At 49.6% G+C, this 14789-nt stretch overlaps 2 protein-coding genes across 2 annotated transcripts in view; one reads left to right on the top strand and one right to left on the bottom strand.

The window, feature by feature from the left end:
• The window catches only part of Cdk5rap3 (CDK5 regulatory subunit associated protein 3), a 720787-nt gene that overhangs the window by 675285 nt on the left and 30713 nt on the right, over positions 1 to 14789 (top strand). The window lies entirely within an intron of this gene.
• On the bottom strand, positions 8754 to 10485 carry Hoxb13 (homeobox B13). The gene is made up of 2 exons (XM_051174054.1): positions 9885 to 10485; positions 8754 to 9007 (listed from the first exon to the last, which is right to left on the bottom strand). Exons 1-2 carry the CDS (start codon positions 10483 to 10485, stop codon positions 8754 to 8756), a joined length of 855 nt encoding a protein of 284 aa, XP_051030011.1.

Below are 14789 nucleotides of genomic sequence, written 5' to 3'. Positions count from 1 at the left end.
AGACTTCATGGCAGGTTATGGGATGGTGGCTTATGGGATGGGTTTTATTTTCTTCATAGTGTTTAGTACCCTTCAAATGCAAATGAGCTGTTCTATCAATCATTAGAAGGAAGAAGCAACAGCATTAGAGAAATCGATTTCTTAAAGCCTGACAATTCTTTTCGTAAATATTATGCAGTTTAAAAGGACTATTTAGGAACTTCAACGGCCTGGGAAGTTTGCTTTACGGCCTAGGAAATGCAAGCTTTAAAACAAGCTGTCAGAGCATAGGAAAGCGAGAGCTAAAACTAGATTTGTAGACCATGGGCATGTAAAGAGGGACGTCTCAGTCCCCGTTTTCAATTTGTACGGTAGTGGTGGGTGTGATCTAAAGAGTACATCTTTATTTTTTTTTTCACTTTGACTTTTTTTTTTTAATGACCAAGACTGTTGTGAAAATGTACTTCACTGTGTGCACTCTGCGTCTTCCGGGGAAGCAGTTAGGATGTGGTCTCCTTTTCCTTCTAAATCGGTTTCAGAAATGATGGTGCCCAGCACTGTAAATGCTTAACATTGATAAACGTCTGACACCGAACAAACACAAAATCAGCCAAATACCTAATTCTGGACCTTTTTTTCGCATGCATTTTTCCAATTAGACTAATTTGTCTAGCATCGAATTATGTCTCCTCCACAGCACTGAACGGAACAATAAATTAAAATTGAAAAGCTTTCTCAAAAGCACCCCCTCAACACAGCAACACAATTAGAACCCACACACACACACACCCGGACTGGAATGAAGCCAGTGGACCGATTTCTTCGAACAGTATGAACTTGACCGGAATGTCTCCCCCCCACCTCCCCCAAACTCCCAAGATCTCTAGACAAAGGAAAGGGAGAGGGTATGGCTGAATTCTTTCCCAGGTTACGAAGGCCTGGAAATCCAAGGCAGCGGGGCAGAGGATTAAAATAATCAGACGTTTGTTCCAAACAAATCTCATGACAGGTAAATGGGAAAGAAAGTATCAACAACAGATCCGGATAATTCCCTCGGGCCACTTCCAAGTTACCGGTGAGGACTTGCTTCCGGGCATTTTTCTCTGTCTCTAGATGGAAGGGCCGGAAGCTTTGCCTGGGTTGACGGGGGATCTAACGTCTCCTAAGCGGGCCCCCCGGGGGGGGGCTCCTGGAAGAGACTCCTGGGCGCAGACCCCATCCCAGTCACATCTGGTCCGCAAGCCAGTCCGGCTCTCCCACCCTTCCACCTCGCATCCCAGTAAACATCCCCTCGTCCTGACTAGATACCGGCATCTCTTAGGATTCCAGAATCAGGAATTCCTAAAACAAAATGTAACACAACCTAACGAAACAACCACAGCAACTACCAGTTCCAAAGACCACTCGCCAGTCCCCGGCCTCCGCTGTCAGTAGGTCTCTGGCAAAGACGCTTTTTCCCTAGGTCCCCAGGCTGCAGCGGCCGAGGTTCCACCACGGGAAGAGGGAGACTCCCTGTTGCTCGAGCTTCTGCATCCAGTCCGGAGTTGCAGGTCGAGCACCGCGGGTTTCGGCGGTAGCTCTGCGGGCTGCAAGAACCCACGCGGCGGCGACTGGGAGGGCGAGGACCGCGCAGCAAGGATGACCCAGCTCTGTTATCGCGCTAGCTGGGGCTGATAATCCTTTATTATTTATGCACGTGTTTATCTTGATCTCGGGAAAGATACTGGGGGGGGGGGGTAAGGGCTGACTGCCTAACCCAAGGTAAACTACCGGGAGTAGAGTGTTGAGAACAAAAACGCTAGTTACGCGGAGTCTAACGCATCCGTCTCAAGGTCTCATTTGTTCTTGGGCCTCAACGGTTGGGGTTTTACACTCAGACCCGCACGTTTTCGCGAAAGACCAGGACCACGAGGTCCTTTAATAAAGAAACGGATGGTTTAGTGGGAGAGGCCAGGTCTCTGGTGTCCCAGGTCCTTCCAAAGCCCCATTCATTCCTTTCTCCTCCACCCTGTCGGCAAGAAGAGGGCTCCCGAAGGGCTAAAGGAATGTTTACAACCTGGCTCAAGTTCAATGACAAAACCCCGCTTGAAGGGGGAGGGGGAGCGAACTTAAACCTTAGCACCAGACAAAGGCTGAGCGCTGGTTTCTGGCGGGGAGCTCCCGGGTAGTGGGGGAGCATAGACTGGACTCGCCTAGGGTCGGTGAACTGAGGGTCCTGGATGTGTCCGAACTCTGCTAACCCGCGTCTGGAGCCTTAGGATTGCTATACAAATACCTACTTGAGGGCAGTAGGCATGGTTAGAGTCTGCATGGGCCAGAGGGTGTCTAATAGGTGTCAGTGTTTGCCCTGGCATCCAGGCGCCTGTGAGATACCCCTGACCTCTGTCCAGAGACAGAGGTTTACATTAGTCTTCCTAGGACCAGTAGTTTTCTGCCTCTTAGTTTTTCCTCACATTTCCTCCAGCTCTCGAGATTCCTACCTTTCCAGGTCTTTCTGAAACAGAGCCTCTCCAAATGCCAGCCTGTGTCTCACTATTGTTTTCCATTTGTCCTGACTATAATAATTTGCAAAGATGTCCCTCTACCTCACAGTGCGGAGAAGATAGACTGTAGTCTTCAGGCCTGGGGTCTGACTGCCCGCCCAAGAGCTGGCGGAGAAGCTAGGACTGCTAGTGGAAAGGCATTGTATCTCCCAGGTATCTCTCCCCACTTCACCTCTAGTGGAAGCTTTGCATGCACTTGGTACTTCAAATAAAAACTTGTCACCTGTGTTTAGTCCAGTGTTCACACTTAGACAAATCTACCCAGTCCCCAGTGAGGCAGGGTCTAGGGTGTTTGGAATGCATCTACCTTTGGTGACCTGGAACAGAGGGCTCCACAAGGAAGTAGGTGTTTGTCACTGTCTAGGGAGAAGTTGGTCGGAGATAGGAAAGAGCTTGGGTTTTCTGTTCTGTCAGTTGGTAAGGACCCAGAGCTTAGAAGCTAAAAGATGACACCCTCACCCCCCCACTCCCACCCCCAACTCCCCATCCCCCCCCAACTTGGGACCTAGATCCTACCATTGTGACACAAATAAAGCAACTCACAGTGTTGTCTCAAATTCTTTCTTTCTTTCTTTTTTTTTTCAAAGTGTCACTCAGTAGGGAGTTTCAAAGTGGAGGTCAATAGCTAAGCCTGACGTTAGAGAAAGAGTCAGGTGGGATTTTTGTTGTTATTGTTGTTTTTGAGGAAGGTATTAGCAAGTCTTCACACGCCTGCAAATGAACTTGCCTACCCAAACTTCAGGTTAGCAGCAGGAGGTCTGAGGAGGTGACCAGATCTACAAGGCCCAGTGATGTTCCAGCCGAGAAAGGACTCAGTGCTTGGGAACTGCCCAGCCTGTGAGGGTACCACACCTTGCAGTTGCTCCTCAAAAGCTTGCACACGAACCTGTGAGAAAGCATTCGGGAGGAGAGGGGCAGAGCTAGAGACCCAGAGAATAAATGCAACACTCCCCTTTTGTTTTTTTATTAAGGCAGGGTCGTTAGTGAATCATTACCCTTGACTTTCATCTAGCTTTCAATACAGGTATAAAATGTTGTAAATAAAAATGGTAACATTAACAACATTAATTATTTTATTTGCCAAGATGCCATTCGGTCAAGGACAAACATAAAGAAACATGTCTGGGGTACTGACTGTCATCAGCAAGCCTATCTCTAGCCTAGACCAAGAATGTCCCGCATACTTCGAAGCATTTTCTTAGTCACTTTGAGCCTAAATAACTACCCCTCTCTTCAAAAGCCAGCAAGATGTCGCTGACAGGTTGCCTCTGAGAAAAGTTGGGGGGGGCCTTCCCCCTTATTGCAGAGGCCTCCAATGCCCCCAAATCCATGAGAAATTTCTTGCAGGACTTCTAGAGACAGGTTCCAGGTTGATACACAAGAAATGCGCTCAGCCCATGAGTTAGGTAGTTTACTTATTAAAGAGAAACTCTTGGGAGTAGGAAAAGGGTGTGGGGATGAATAACACTCCTGATCACTCTGCAAAGGTGGTGATGGCGATCCAGTTGCTTCTAGGCCCCGAATTCTGCAGGCATAGGAAGATTTCGGCCTCCTTAGGCTTGCAGAGGAACACCCGAGCTACTGCTGCTTTGGGTGCCCTGCACCTTGCCAAGTCTGAGAATAAATCATTGGCGCTCCACATCACAGCTTCAAGCCCAGAGTGAAATTTGAAGAATCTGTTTCCCAGGTCTGTGGCCAATGTGGGCAGCGGCTCCCAACAGGTCTCCAGTGACTGCCAAGACTATGCACCCTAACTTGGCCTCCTTCTTTCTCAGAGAACTGTGCTTTTTCCTCTTTCTCCTCTCACCCTCCCCACAGCCCCATCTCCCCATAAACCATTTAATAGTGGGGGGGTGGAGGGATGGAGACCACCAGCCTGGATCTTCAAGTTCAATGGCAAAGTCCCAGACCCTCCCCACAGGCTGAACGCCAGCAGTTGCTCCCTTCCTTTTCCCATAATTCTGGGGGCTACTGCATTCTTTTGCTGCCCTTCTTGTTTCAGAGGCAATTTAGGGGAGCCTAGGGGTACTGATGGCATTCTTTCACATCTCCGACCACTCGGTGCCCTTCCCCCCAGCCCCATAACTGTTAGTCGAGAAAAGAAGACAGGCTGGCTTCTGTTCCCCATTGGATGTTTTAAATCTCTCGGCAAGCCCCGGCCAGAGCCGGGAGGGGGCAGGGTGCCCGCTCTTGGGCAGGAGAGGTGGACCGCCCCTGGCCTTTCTCCTCTCCTGCCCAGAGACTGTTTCGGGTGGGTGAGCAAATGGTATAAACGTCTTTCAAAAACAACCGAAATCTCCCTCCGTCTCCTCCACCGCAGCCGCCTGGGCGCTTTATGGCAAATTGACGGTAACTAGTTCATTTATTTAATTCGAGATTGTAGCTCTAGGGTTTCTATTAGACAGGACTCGGGTGGGGGTGGAGCACTGTTTTCCCCGAAAGAAACCTAATTGAAGTGCAGCACTTAGAACCTTGAATAAAACTTTAATGAAGAAGAGGTGGGGAGTCGGGAAACCCGCTCGGCGGTGGGGGAGGGGAGCCAGCAATACTGCAGCCCTTCTGAGATGGGGGTGTGGGGTGCTGCTTGCTAGGGCTGCCCTTGTGCAAAGCCCTGTAGTAGAATGTAGAGGAGAGATAAAATAAATGTTCATTCCACTGCAATCTTACCAGCGTTCTACCACTCTCCCAAACCCCGGAAGTGTTTGCCAGCAGGAGTAAAAGGCCGGAACTTGGGAGCCTGGGGGTCATCCTTGCTTTACAGTGGTTGGAACCCAGATTCAAAAGAGCTTCCGGAAATCTTGTCTACACATTTACTACTATCCCCTCATTGGATCTCTAGAGGCCTAATATAATCCACCTGCTCAGTAGTTAAAAGCGATAATAGTACAGGGGACGGTAAAGACGAAGAAGCTATATTCGGATCCAGTTTCGTTGCTGGCTGAAACTCTGTGCTTGAGGAACTAATAAGCGTCGGAGAGAAAGGCAAAATTATACCTTGTTGATGAAAAGGCTCCCCAATTATTTTCCGGAATAAATGTGTGCTCCAGCAACTGTTTAGTGTTGTGGGAACTTGTAGTCACAGTTTCCTCCGTGTTTTAAGAAATAAAAAAAAAAAATCTCTTGTAGCTTCAAGTATCCCTTACTGAAAAGGAAACGGGCAGGCGAGTTAGGGTAGACACTGGCATTTAGTTGTATTGTACACATAAATAACGAGCCATGTCGATGTGCCAGGGGGTCGGTCGGTGGTTGCTAGGAATAATTCACTTCACATAGTATATTTGGAAAAGTGCTCTCTAGAACGGTAAATACAAAATGAAATTAAACATGTTTTGCATAGATTCCATACAAATAAGAAAAATAAGAAACCCGCCACAAGAGGTTATGTTTGGAAGATAAATTTATTATTCCCGTGACCAAGAGGTGCTTTCTCCCTTCCTGTCCTCCCCCGGGGCTTAGTGGGGTTAGACCTATACATCTGCTTGAATTCCTGGCGCCTTCGAGTCGAGTCCTGAAGCCTTCACATGCCTAGAACCTTCAAAACCTTGCCAGAGGTCCCAGGCTGTTACAAACTGGAAGCTGGTAAAGACGCGCGGGGGTGGGGGGGAGCTTGTTTAATGATGGTCGGAGAGTAAAAACCGCGGGCTGAAGGAGGGTTTCCTGAAATGGCAAATGACTACCAGAAGGGGGAGCACTTGTCTTCCTAATAGTTCAAAGATGGTGGTGGAGTAAATCTCCAAAACCCACAAATCTTTTGCCTGCTCTGAAATTTTAGGCCTAGAATGGTGAAGTTAGAGCCTGAGAGTCCAGAACCTTCACTCCCACAGGCCTCTCTCTCTACTTTAGCCCTCTGTTCACTGAGATGGCAGTCAGTCTTGTGGCTTTTTCCCTTGCCTAAGTCATGTAGCTCAGTGCTCCTACACACTTCCCACATTCCCATCTATGCTGAGGCCTCACACCCATTCTGAAGTTGGTCCAGAAAGGGTTTGCTCACTTTGGCCAGGTTTAGGAGTTATGAATCTGTCATTTCAAAAACTATCCCAGGCAGGAAGTGGTGGTATAGGCCAGCATGATCTATAGAGCGAGTTCCAGGACAGCCAGGGCTATACAAAGAGAAACCCTGCCTCAAAAATCAAGCAAACAAATAAAGCAAGCTATCCCAAAGTGGCTTCTAGTGAGGAATGTGGAAGGCAGAGTTCACCACCTAACCTGGGGGGCTTAGGCTGGACCGTGGGGGATGGGAAGAACTTTCCAGTCACAGTGGACTTCGTCCTACTTCTCTGAGGGACACACATTCTGCCACCCAGGAAGCAGAGATGGTGCCTCTCTCCCTCCTTTCCCCCAGTCTTGACGTTTTAAATTAAAAACAGTAATAAGGAGAAAGCAGGGTTTAATGTAGCTCAGACTGGCCTGGAACACACTCACTCTGCTGGCTTCAGCTCACAATTTACTTTCTGCATTCCTCCTGCCTCAGCATCCCAGGACTGGCCCTGGAGTCATGTACCACCATGCCTAACTCCTGGCTCCTTTGTGGTAAACATATTTAGAAGAATCTGAGCATCTTCCCTCCTCCTTCTTTCCTGGGAGGGGAGCCAGGGCTGGAATTCCACCAGACCACGGAAGGATGCACTAGAAACCCTTGGCCACAGTGGCTTACCCATGGTTTCTTGGAGAACCATAAACCCTTTTTGGAAAGGAAGAACCCATGAATACATTGGTGGCTAACCACCATTAGATAGCTACTTTGGGCCTCTCTGGGCCTCAGGAATGGCGCTGGATTGCAGAGAGGTCCCACTCAGTCCATGGTTTAGAATCATAGAGGGGGCCTCGATGGCTCTGCTGAGTGGGGCCCCCTGTTTAGTCTTACCCCACAAAGGGTTCAGGGACAGCAGGGAAGGAGACTTTCCCTCTGTGGTGTCTTATCCCCTGGTACTGCCTCTGTAAACAGCCATTCTCCACCTGGGTTCCCAGGGTTTTGTATTATATCCTGGTCATTGGTGCCACTGGGCACCTTGTATTCAGAAACCCCAGACCTAGGCAGTGAAAAAGAAGAAGTCTGAGGCCACTTTTGGCATTGGGTGCACAGAGTCCCTCCACCCTAATCCTGGGTCTCCTCACTTTTTCCAGTTGCTGTCCTTTTACATAAAAAAAAAAAAAAAAAAAAAGTCTCCCCCTTCCTCTAGGCCTAGGGCAGAGAAGTTCCTCGGGTGTCAAAGAAAGGTGACCAGGGAAAGAAAGGTGGGCAAGAGACTCACTAGTTTTTTCTGGTTTTCTTTCTAGCCCCATATCCTGGTGTGTAATCAAAAGGCATGGAGATAGCAGAGACAGCGTGGGTGACTGCACTCCACTGTAATCACTGGGCCTGAAAGGAGCCCTCCACAACAAAACCTATGAATATTGTGTGCAGCTCCTAAATGCCCAAAAACTCCGATTGGGTCAGGACTACCAGGAGAGCCCAAATCTCTCATTTTTTTTTCAAGAGAACTAGAGTTTGAGAAGGTGTCCAGTTAATTGTCAAATCCTCCTGGAGTTCATTTCTGGTGGTTCTGACCCAATCGGGTCACTGGTCTCGTTTTTCACATGATTGCAAAGTCTCAGCATTTGGGGTAGGGGCAGGGAGAAGCTAGGCCAAAAGAGGAGATGGGTAAGAAGGAAGGAGAAGCATCCATTATAACATGGTCTGTCCTGCACAGCTGTCATCTTAGAAATATGTCAACTGGGCATGGCTTGTGCACCTTAGAAGGATGACTCTGCCTTTGTCACCTGTCCCATTCCTTCTCCTCTGGCCACTGGAATGGGGGCTGGGTGTGCAGGGAAAGGGGTCTGAGAGGAAACTGTCCTACAAAAAGATCCTCCACACTCACAAGCAGCTCAACTCATGAAAAAGCGAGTTCTAAGCGCTCTACAGAGCTCTAGATAGAAAATAGGAAACTAATTATCATGGCAAGTAGTGCTGGTTATGAGATTATCGTTGCTGCCGTTGGGATGAATGATTATGACTGGTACAGGTTCTCTGGAACCCCCGTGGGGCGGACTGTCATTTCAGACCTCATACTCCTGGCAAATGCAGGGTAGCCCCTGAGAAACGGTCCATTAACTCAATAGCCTGCTAAAGGTGTCATCTCTTGGGGTCCCTCAGCCCAGTGTGTCCTCTGCCAGTCCTGGTCCTGGCAGGCTCCCAGTTCCTCTAGAACAAACCCTCTTCCCCTGCTCACCCCCCACCCCCGCTGGCATTCACGGGGTAGCGCTGGTCTTGACCTTGGCAAGAACCTTCTTCTCCTTGACCCTGCGGTTCTGAAACCAGATGGTAATCTGGCGTTCAGAGAGGCTGGTGGCTGCCGAGATCTTGCGCCTCTTGTCCTTGGTGATGAACTTGTTGGCCGCATATTCCCGCTCCAGCTCCCGCAATTGCCCCTTGCTATAGGGAATGCGTTTTTTGCGGCCACGGCGGAAGGCACAGCCGTCAGAAGGGTGCTGGGTGCTGGGCTCTGTGTTGTGCGAAAGGGGGGGAGGGAAAGGCAAGCTTAATCCCCTCTCCAGAGCAAATGAGGCAGACCCCAGGCCCTGCAAGCCCCAGGGCTACGTCATCCTGCTTGGCTTCCTAATTATCCTGTGTGTGGGCTCTGCGCTCCCATAGCACCTTGGGACACTGCAGGATAGGATTCTGCCCGATTCTCTGATTACCACTCACTCAGCTTCTGTTCCTGCTGGCCATCCCCACCATCACTGGCCTGACATCAGGACTCTGTCAGGGTTTTGTCCACAATCACACAGTCATTTTTGGAAGCAGCCACTCCTACAGATTCCATTGGCAAATTATGAACAGGAGAGCAGGTTTATGCCCGCCACTCAACACCCCCCCCATACACACACTTCAATTCACCCACCCAGTTGAGGAAAATCTACATTTTTTTCCTTTCGAAATCGAAACCTTACCAAAGAAAACAAGTGGTTGCATTCTCTAGGAAACACCCAATAGCCCCATCCCATCTCTTATTGCCACCCTCAAAATCACTGGATTATGTCATTTGGCCTTTGTGTAGAATTAGACTGCGGTGTGCTGGGACACTCAGGCCCCAGTCAACAGTAAAGATCCAAGGTTCTCCTGACATATTGAAAGGCTGGTCCCAGAGCCTCAGGGGTAAGAGAAGGAGGGTGGCCACCTTCAAGCTCCAGCTAGTGCCCTCATTCTGATCCTCTGGGGCCTCCACCCAGGTCCTCTAGCTGCCTGGACCCTCCTTCTAGTTTCTAATATGCAGCCAAGGAGCCTCAGGCTCCTCCTTACCAGCCCCAAGTCTCCCTCCTCCCCAGCAAGTGCCAGCTTAGCCCATGCTCAGAGCCAAGGGGAGCTAGAATAGAAGTTACCTGCAAAAGCTGTTTTCCAGAAAGGACCAGGTGGGTTCTGTTCACCTTGGCAACACATTTGGCTGTTCCAGCCACCGGCCAGGGCCCAAGGCTGGTAACTGTCCACAGGAAGCAGAGAGTCGTGGCGAGGCTCCCCAGGGCCTCCCAGGGTCTGCACCACAGACACATCCAGGTAACTGGCCATAGGCTGGTAAGGTCCCGGGTAGCCCGGATAGAAGGCAAACTCGGTGGGACGGCTGGGGTACTCCTCCCCGGGCGCAGGAGTTTCCGAAGGGTAGGTGGCCAGTGTGGCCGTCTGGGCACAGGGTTTCAGCGAGCTCCTGGACACTCGGCAAGAGTAGTATCCGCCTCCAAAGTAGCCATAAGGCACAGGAGCTGGAGATGCCCCCTGGGGCACCCCAGGACAAGGGTGGCACTGCTTTGGTGGCTCTGCAGAGCCTGGCAGATCCAAGGGGGCATAGTTGACAGTTGGCATCAACGTTGGCGCTGCGGGATGGCTAGCCAGTGGGGAGTGGGCGACTAGATTCCGACCCCCTCCGGCTCCCAGCAAGCCTTCGATGTCTTTGGCTCCGTCCAAGGTGGCATAATTGCCGGGCTCCATGGGGCCGATGATCCGCTCATGGGGAGCCGAGGATGGAGGTTCTAGGGGGCACCAGCTCGCTCTCCCCACCCAGGCCCCGGGAACCCTAAGCGTTTTAAATCGCTCCCAGCTCGCAAGGCGCCTGCTTTCGCCTGGCTGGGCCGTCTTGACGCAAGAGACGCTAGGGCCCGGGCATAAGCGCTGATTGGCTGCAGCCTGAGGGAGAGAAGCTCATAAAATCCTCCCGGCAGAAATTGCAAGGGGAGAGGGGACAGGGAGTCCAGCTCCGCCTCCTGTCTTCTCTCCCTCTCTGTCTCTGTTTATGTATCTCTGTGCCTCTTTCTGTGTCTGTGTCTCTGTCTCTCTCTCTTTCTCTCTCTCCCTCTCTCTCCTAGCTGTCGTCTTCGCTTTGGCAGGTTTAACGAGAGAATAAAAAGCTTTCCCAATAAAGTGTCCATCTCCTGGTGATGGGGGTGAGTCGGGGGGGAAGGGCCTCCTCAAAGGATAAGCTAGGGGCGTTTCTGAATTAAGAGGGAGAAGGGAGTACGAATATCAGGAATCAGGGAGCTCTTTGCTCTGGGTCCTGGGTACTAGCACCCTAGTTCATTGTAGTTGCCCCTCCTGTTCGAATGCGCTGTGCCCAGGGAAGTGCCTGCAAGGTCGCTTCCTTAGGGACCCTGCCGAGCCACAGTCCAGTAGGCTCTGGAGGCCCCCCCAACTGGGGTGAAGTGGAGCCAAAGAGCCGGAACCAGAAGGAGCACAGAAAACAAGCAATCCGCAGCCCAAGGCGCGCAATGTCCGGAACCGAGGGGAAAATGGGGCCTCTAGACGTCTGGGAAGTGGGGGGGGGGGTCTGGATTTCCGTTTAAGGGTGGAGAAAGAGACCCAAAGACACAGGCGCACAGGGCTTTACTTGAAGGAATAGACTAAGGGTGGGAGACAGAGGAGTAGGAGGGAGGAAGAGGGGGCACATCACAAATGGGAAAGCGGGGGGGGGGGAGGACAACATTTTACCCCCCCCCTTTTCTGGGATCTGCAGTCTGGAGAAGCTATGGCTGGCTGAGTGGCCTTGAAGCAGCTGTGGGGATTGTGTGTGGGGGTGTTTCTCCTCTTGGGTCCCCTCTCTATAAGCCAGGAAGCCTAGGAAACTGACCCTGGCCCCAGCACATTTCACAATTGAGGGGCTAGAAAGCTCAGGACCCTAGTTCCCTCCTGTGGGCTTTGAATTTCCTGGGAAGTTAAAGAGGATGAGAGAGCAGGAGCGCCCCAACCGCTAGAATTGCCACAGGCCCCTCCGTTGGGGCCCACTGTGCTGTGGATTCAAATGGCTTTTTACACAAATTTGCCTTTAAATAGATTTTCTTTTATCAACATCACTCCCACATGGAATCCTCCATTTTCTAGTTTTCTAAAACTATCGGGATTTTTTTCCCTGCAGAAAATTCGAAATTTTCTATTACACTTGAGCTTGGTTGTAATAAGGAACTAATCACCTTGAGCTCAGCCTGAACTTGAAATTGAGTCCCCTTAAGTGAAAAGGCTTATGAAAGCCAGAATTGCTCCAAATCATAGGCCTGTAGCATACTGTAGATCAACAAACATCACTAGTAATTGTCTCCAAGCACAGAAACCTCGGCTGATTTTTTTTTTTTTTTTTTTTTTTTTTTTTTTTGTACCTCTTTTGAGAACAGGAAAACAAAGGAAGGGTCTCTTCGGGGTTACCCAGAGTTTCATCAAGCTTGCTGCTTACCTAATCATGAAGGGAAGAAATACCAGGTTTTTAGCCTAAAGATTGACAGCTTTTCAGTTTTTTACAAGGCAGAGTTCCAGTGTTTAGATTTTCCTAGGCAGAGATACCTATAGCACCCTGATGTAGAAGATACAGTGGTTCATGCATTTGATACCAGCACTAGGGAGGCAGAGGCAGGTCTCAGAGTTAAGAGGCTAGCCTACTCTCTACGGAATATGCTCCAGGACTGCCAGGGTTACACAGAGATACCCTGTCTTGGGGTAGGGGGTTGGAGAAGTATGTTGCTGATAGAGCTCATGCTTACCCTTAAATTTAAAAAAGAAAACAAAAATACCATAGCCACTGGAGGATGGGGAGCCAACATTTTGGGGCACAAAGGGAAATGCATATCCACCAGAGGGTACGTTCTATTACTTCCCTCAGATCCATGAAAATGCATTGATATTCAGAAGATTTGCATGGCTCCTGAAAGCAACAACATGCAAATTCTCACAGTGCTTCATAGCAGAGGCTGGCCTCAAACTTCCTGTGTAGCTGAAGATGTCGTGGAGATTTCAATCTTCCTGCATCTACCTCTGAAGTGCTGCTTCTGGGATTACAAGAAGGAAATATTTTATTTACTTTTTTTTTTTTTTTTGTACTCAGAATTGAACCCAGAGCCTAACACCTAGATAAGCATTCCACTACAGGCTACATACCCACTGGGTTCCATGTTTTAAAAAAGGACAGAGAGGAAGAGTGTTACCCTGTACTGGGTCTGTCCATGGGACCTCAAAACTGCAAAGTAGACAAATCCCATCAACACTGGGATAGGTAACGAAATCAAGCTGGCTTTAAGCACTGGGACTGAAAACCAGCAAACCACTGCTAAACAGATGAATTAGACTTATCTGTGGGAGGAAGAAACCAGGCGTAAAAGAGGAAGTGTGTGTGATTCCCTGTCTACTTGGGTCAAGAACTTTGGATCACGACTGAGGTCAGAACAGAAGGGGCTGAGAGGGTAAATAGAGACCTTCCAGGGCTCCAGGAATATTATCTCTAAGTACACTTGGGATTTCTGCATTCCTCCCATCACCACCTCAATTTATGAAGGAAAATCATTAAACAAACAAAAAAAATAAATCTATAGCAATGGTCGCCTAGCATGTGGGTTCTACCTACAATGTACTTCGAGAAAAATCACAGCATCATTGCCTACAACTGAGAGCTCTTTTTGGAGATAAAGTGTATGGATACACACAGAAATAAAGCAGCTGAATGTATGTACTGCCTTGTAGAATGCAGGGCTGACCAGCTTGAACTCACAAGACAGTCGCAAGCTTTTGCCAGCAACTCCCTCCAGACCAGATATTTTTCAACACAAATAGTACCATAAGTTTGGCTTTGTTACCCTCTGTAATTTATTTAGCATCTATTCTATCCCAGGGAACAATTCTACATATCGACTGTGTTAGCATGTGAAGCGGGCTCCCATTTCCTATGCATGTCCATATATGTGGGTGCCCCGGTCTCAACTGGACTTGATTCAAACAGGATTTGGCCTCCTCTCTAAAATGGTGCTGATAATTCTTACCTTACACGGACCCTAAGACAACTTAATGAGATTTTGCATATGAAAGCGTTTTACAAAGTAAATAAATACTTCTGTTTGTGTCTAACGAAACCACCTGCTTTTATTTTAAAACCAACACTTACCCTAGAACACCCTAGGAGTTCAGCTCCCATCCCCCTTCCCGACCCTGGTCTCCCCACCAGGGTCCCCATTCCTTTCTCCCGCTTTACAGAGACCTTTGTGTCCCGCTGGGCACCTCCTGTTAGACCCGCCGGGGGAGTCTGGAGCCTAGGGAGCCCCCTTTACCGATCCAGCCAAGGGCACTGAAAGCCTCAGCATGCTCCTTTACATACCCGCCAGACACTTCCAGGAAGGTCAAGGCCAAGTTGAAAGTTAAGAGTCTGTTTACCTCCTGGATCCCATTCAGCACAGCCCTGCAGACCGCCTGTGACCTTTACAGCCCTGCCTTTGAGCGTGGCCGACCCGCCCCCACCAGGGGACTTGACACCTCTAAGTCAGCTACCACCCCTACTCGGAGGGAGGGGGCGAGACGAGCCCCCCACCCCCACCCCGCTCCACTTAGGGGCTTGTGTTACATTTTGTTATATTTCGTTGTAAAGTGAGAGAGAGCTCGCTGCCCTCTTTATCCCAACTGGAACAGTGATTGTATGTCCTGGCAATGATGGCGGCCTTCAGGTCGGTGGTGACTGAATAATGATTTATTTGCAGTGGGTCTGGGGACACTTCCTTCTCGGGAAAGAACGTGGCTCTCCAGACCCACAACACTGCGTGGACCCGGCTTGTGGCCGCTCGGTTCTCCGGCTTCAGGAGACTGGCCTCGTCTTTCTTGTTGCGCTCTCCTTTTCCCCCATTCTTTTCCTCAGACTCTGTTTTCCCTGTCTTTAGTCCTTTGTGGGCTTTCTTTCCCTTTTATGTTTATGTTTCTCTTTCTGACTTTTCCTTCGATTTTGTGTTTTCTCAGTTTCTTTCTTTTTCTCTTTATTGCTTGCATCCTAGTACCCT

The sequence above is a fragment of the Phodopus roborovskii genome, unplaced genomic scaffold, assembly GCF_943737965.1.
Source record: "Phodopus roborovskii unplaced genomic scaffold, PHOROB, whole genome shotgun sequence".
In the NCBI taxonomy this organism is placed as follows: domain Eukaryota; kingdom Metazoa; phylum Chordata; class Mammalia; order Rodentia; family Cricetidae; genus Phodopus; species Phodopus roborovskii.
Note: the sequence above shows the minus strand (reverse complement) of the source record. Positions and strands in the feature narration are given on the sequence as shown.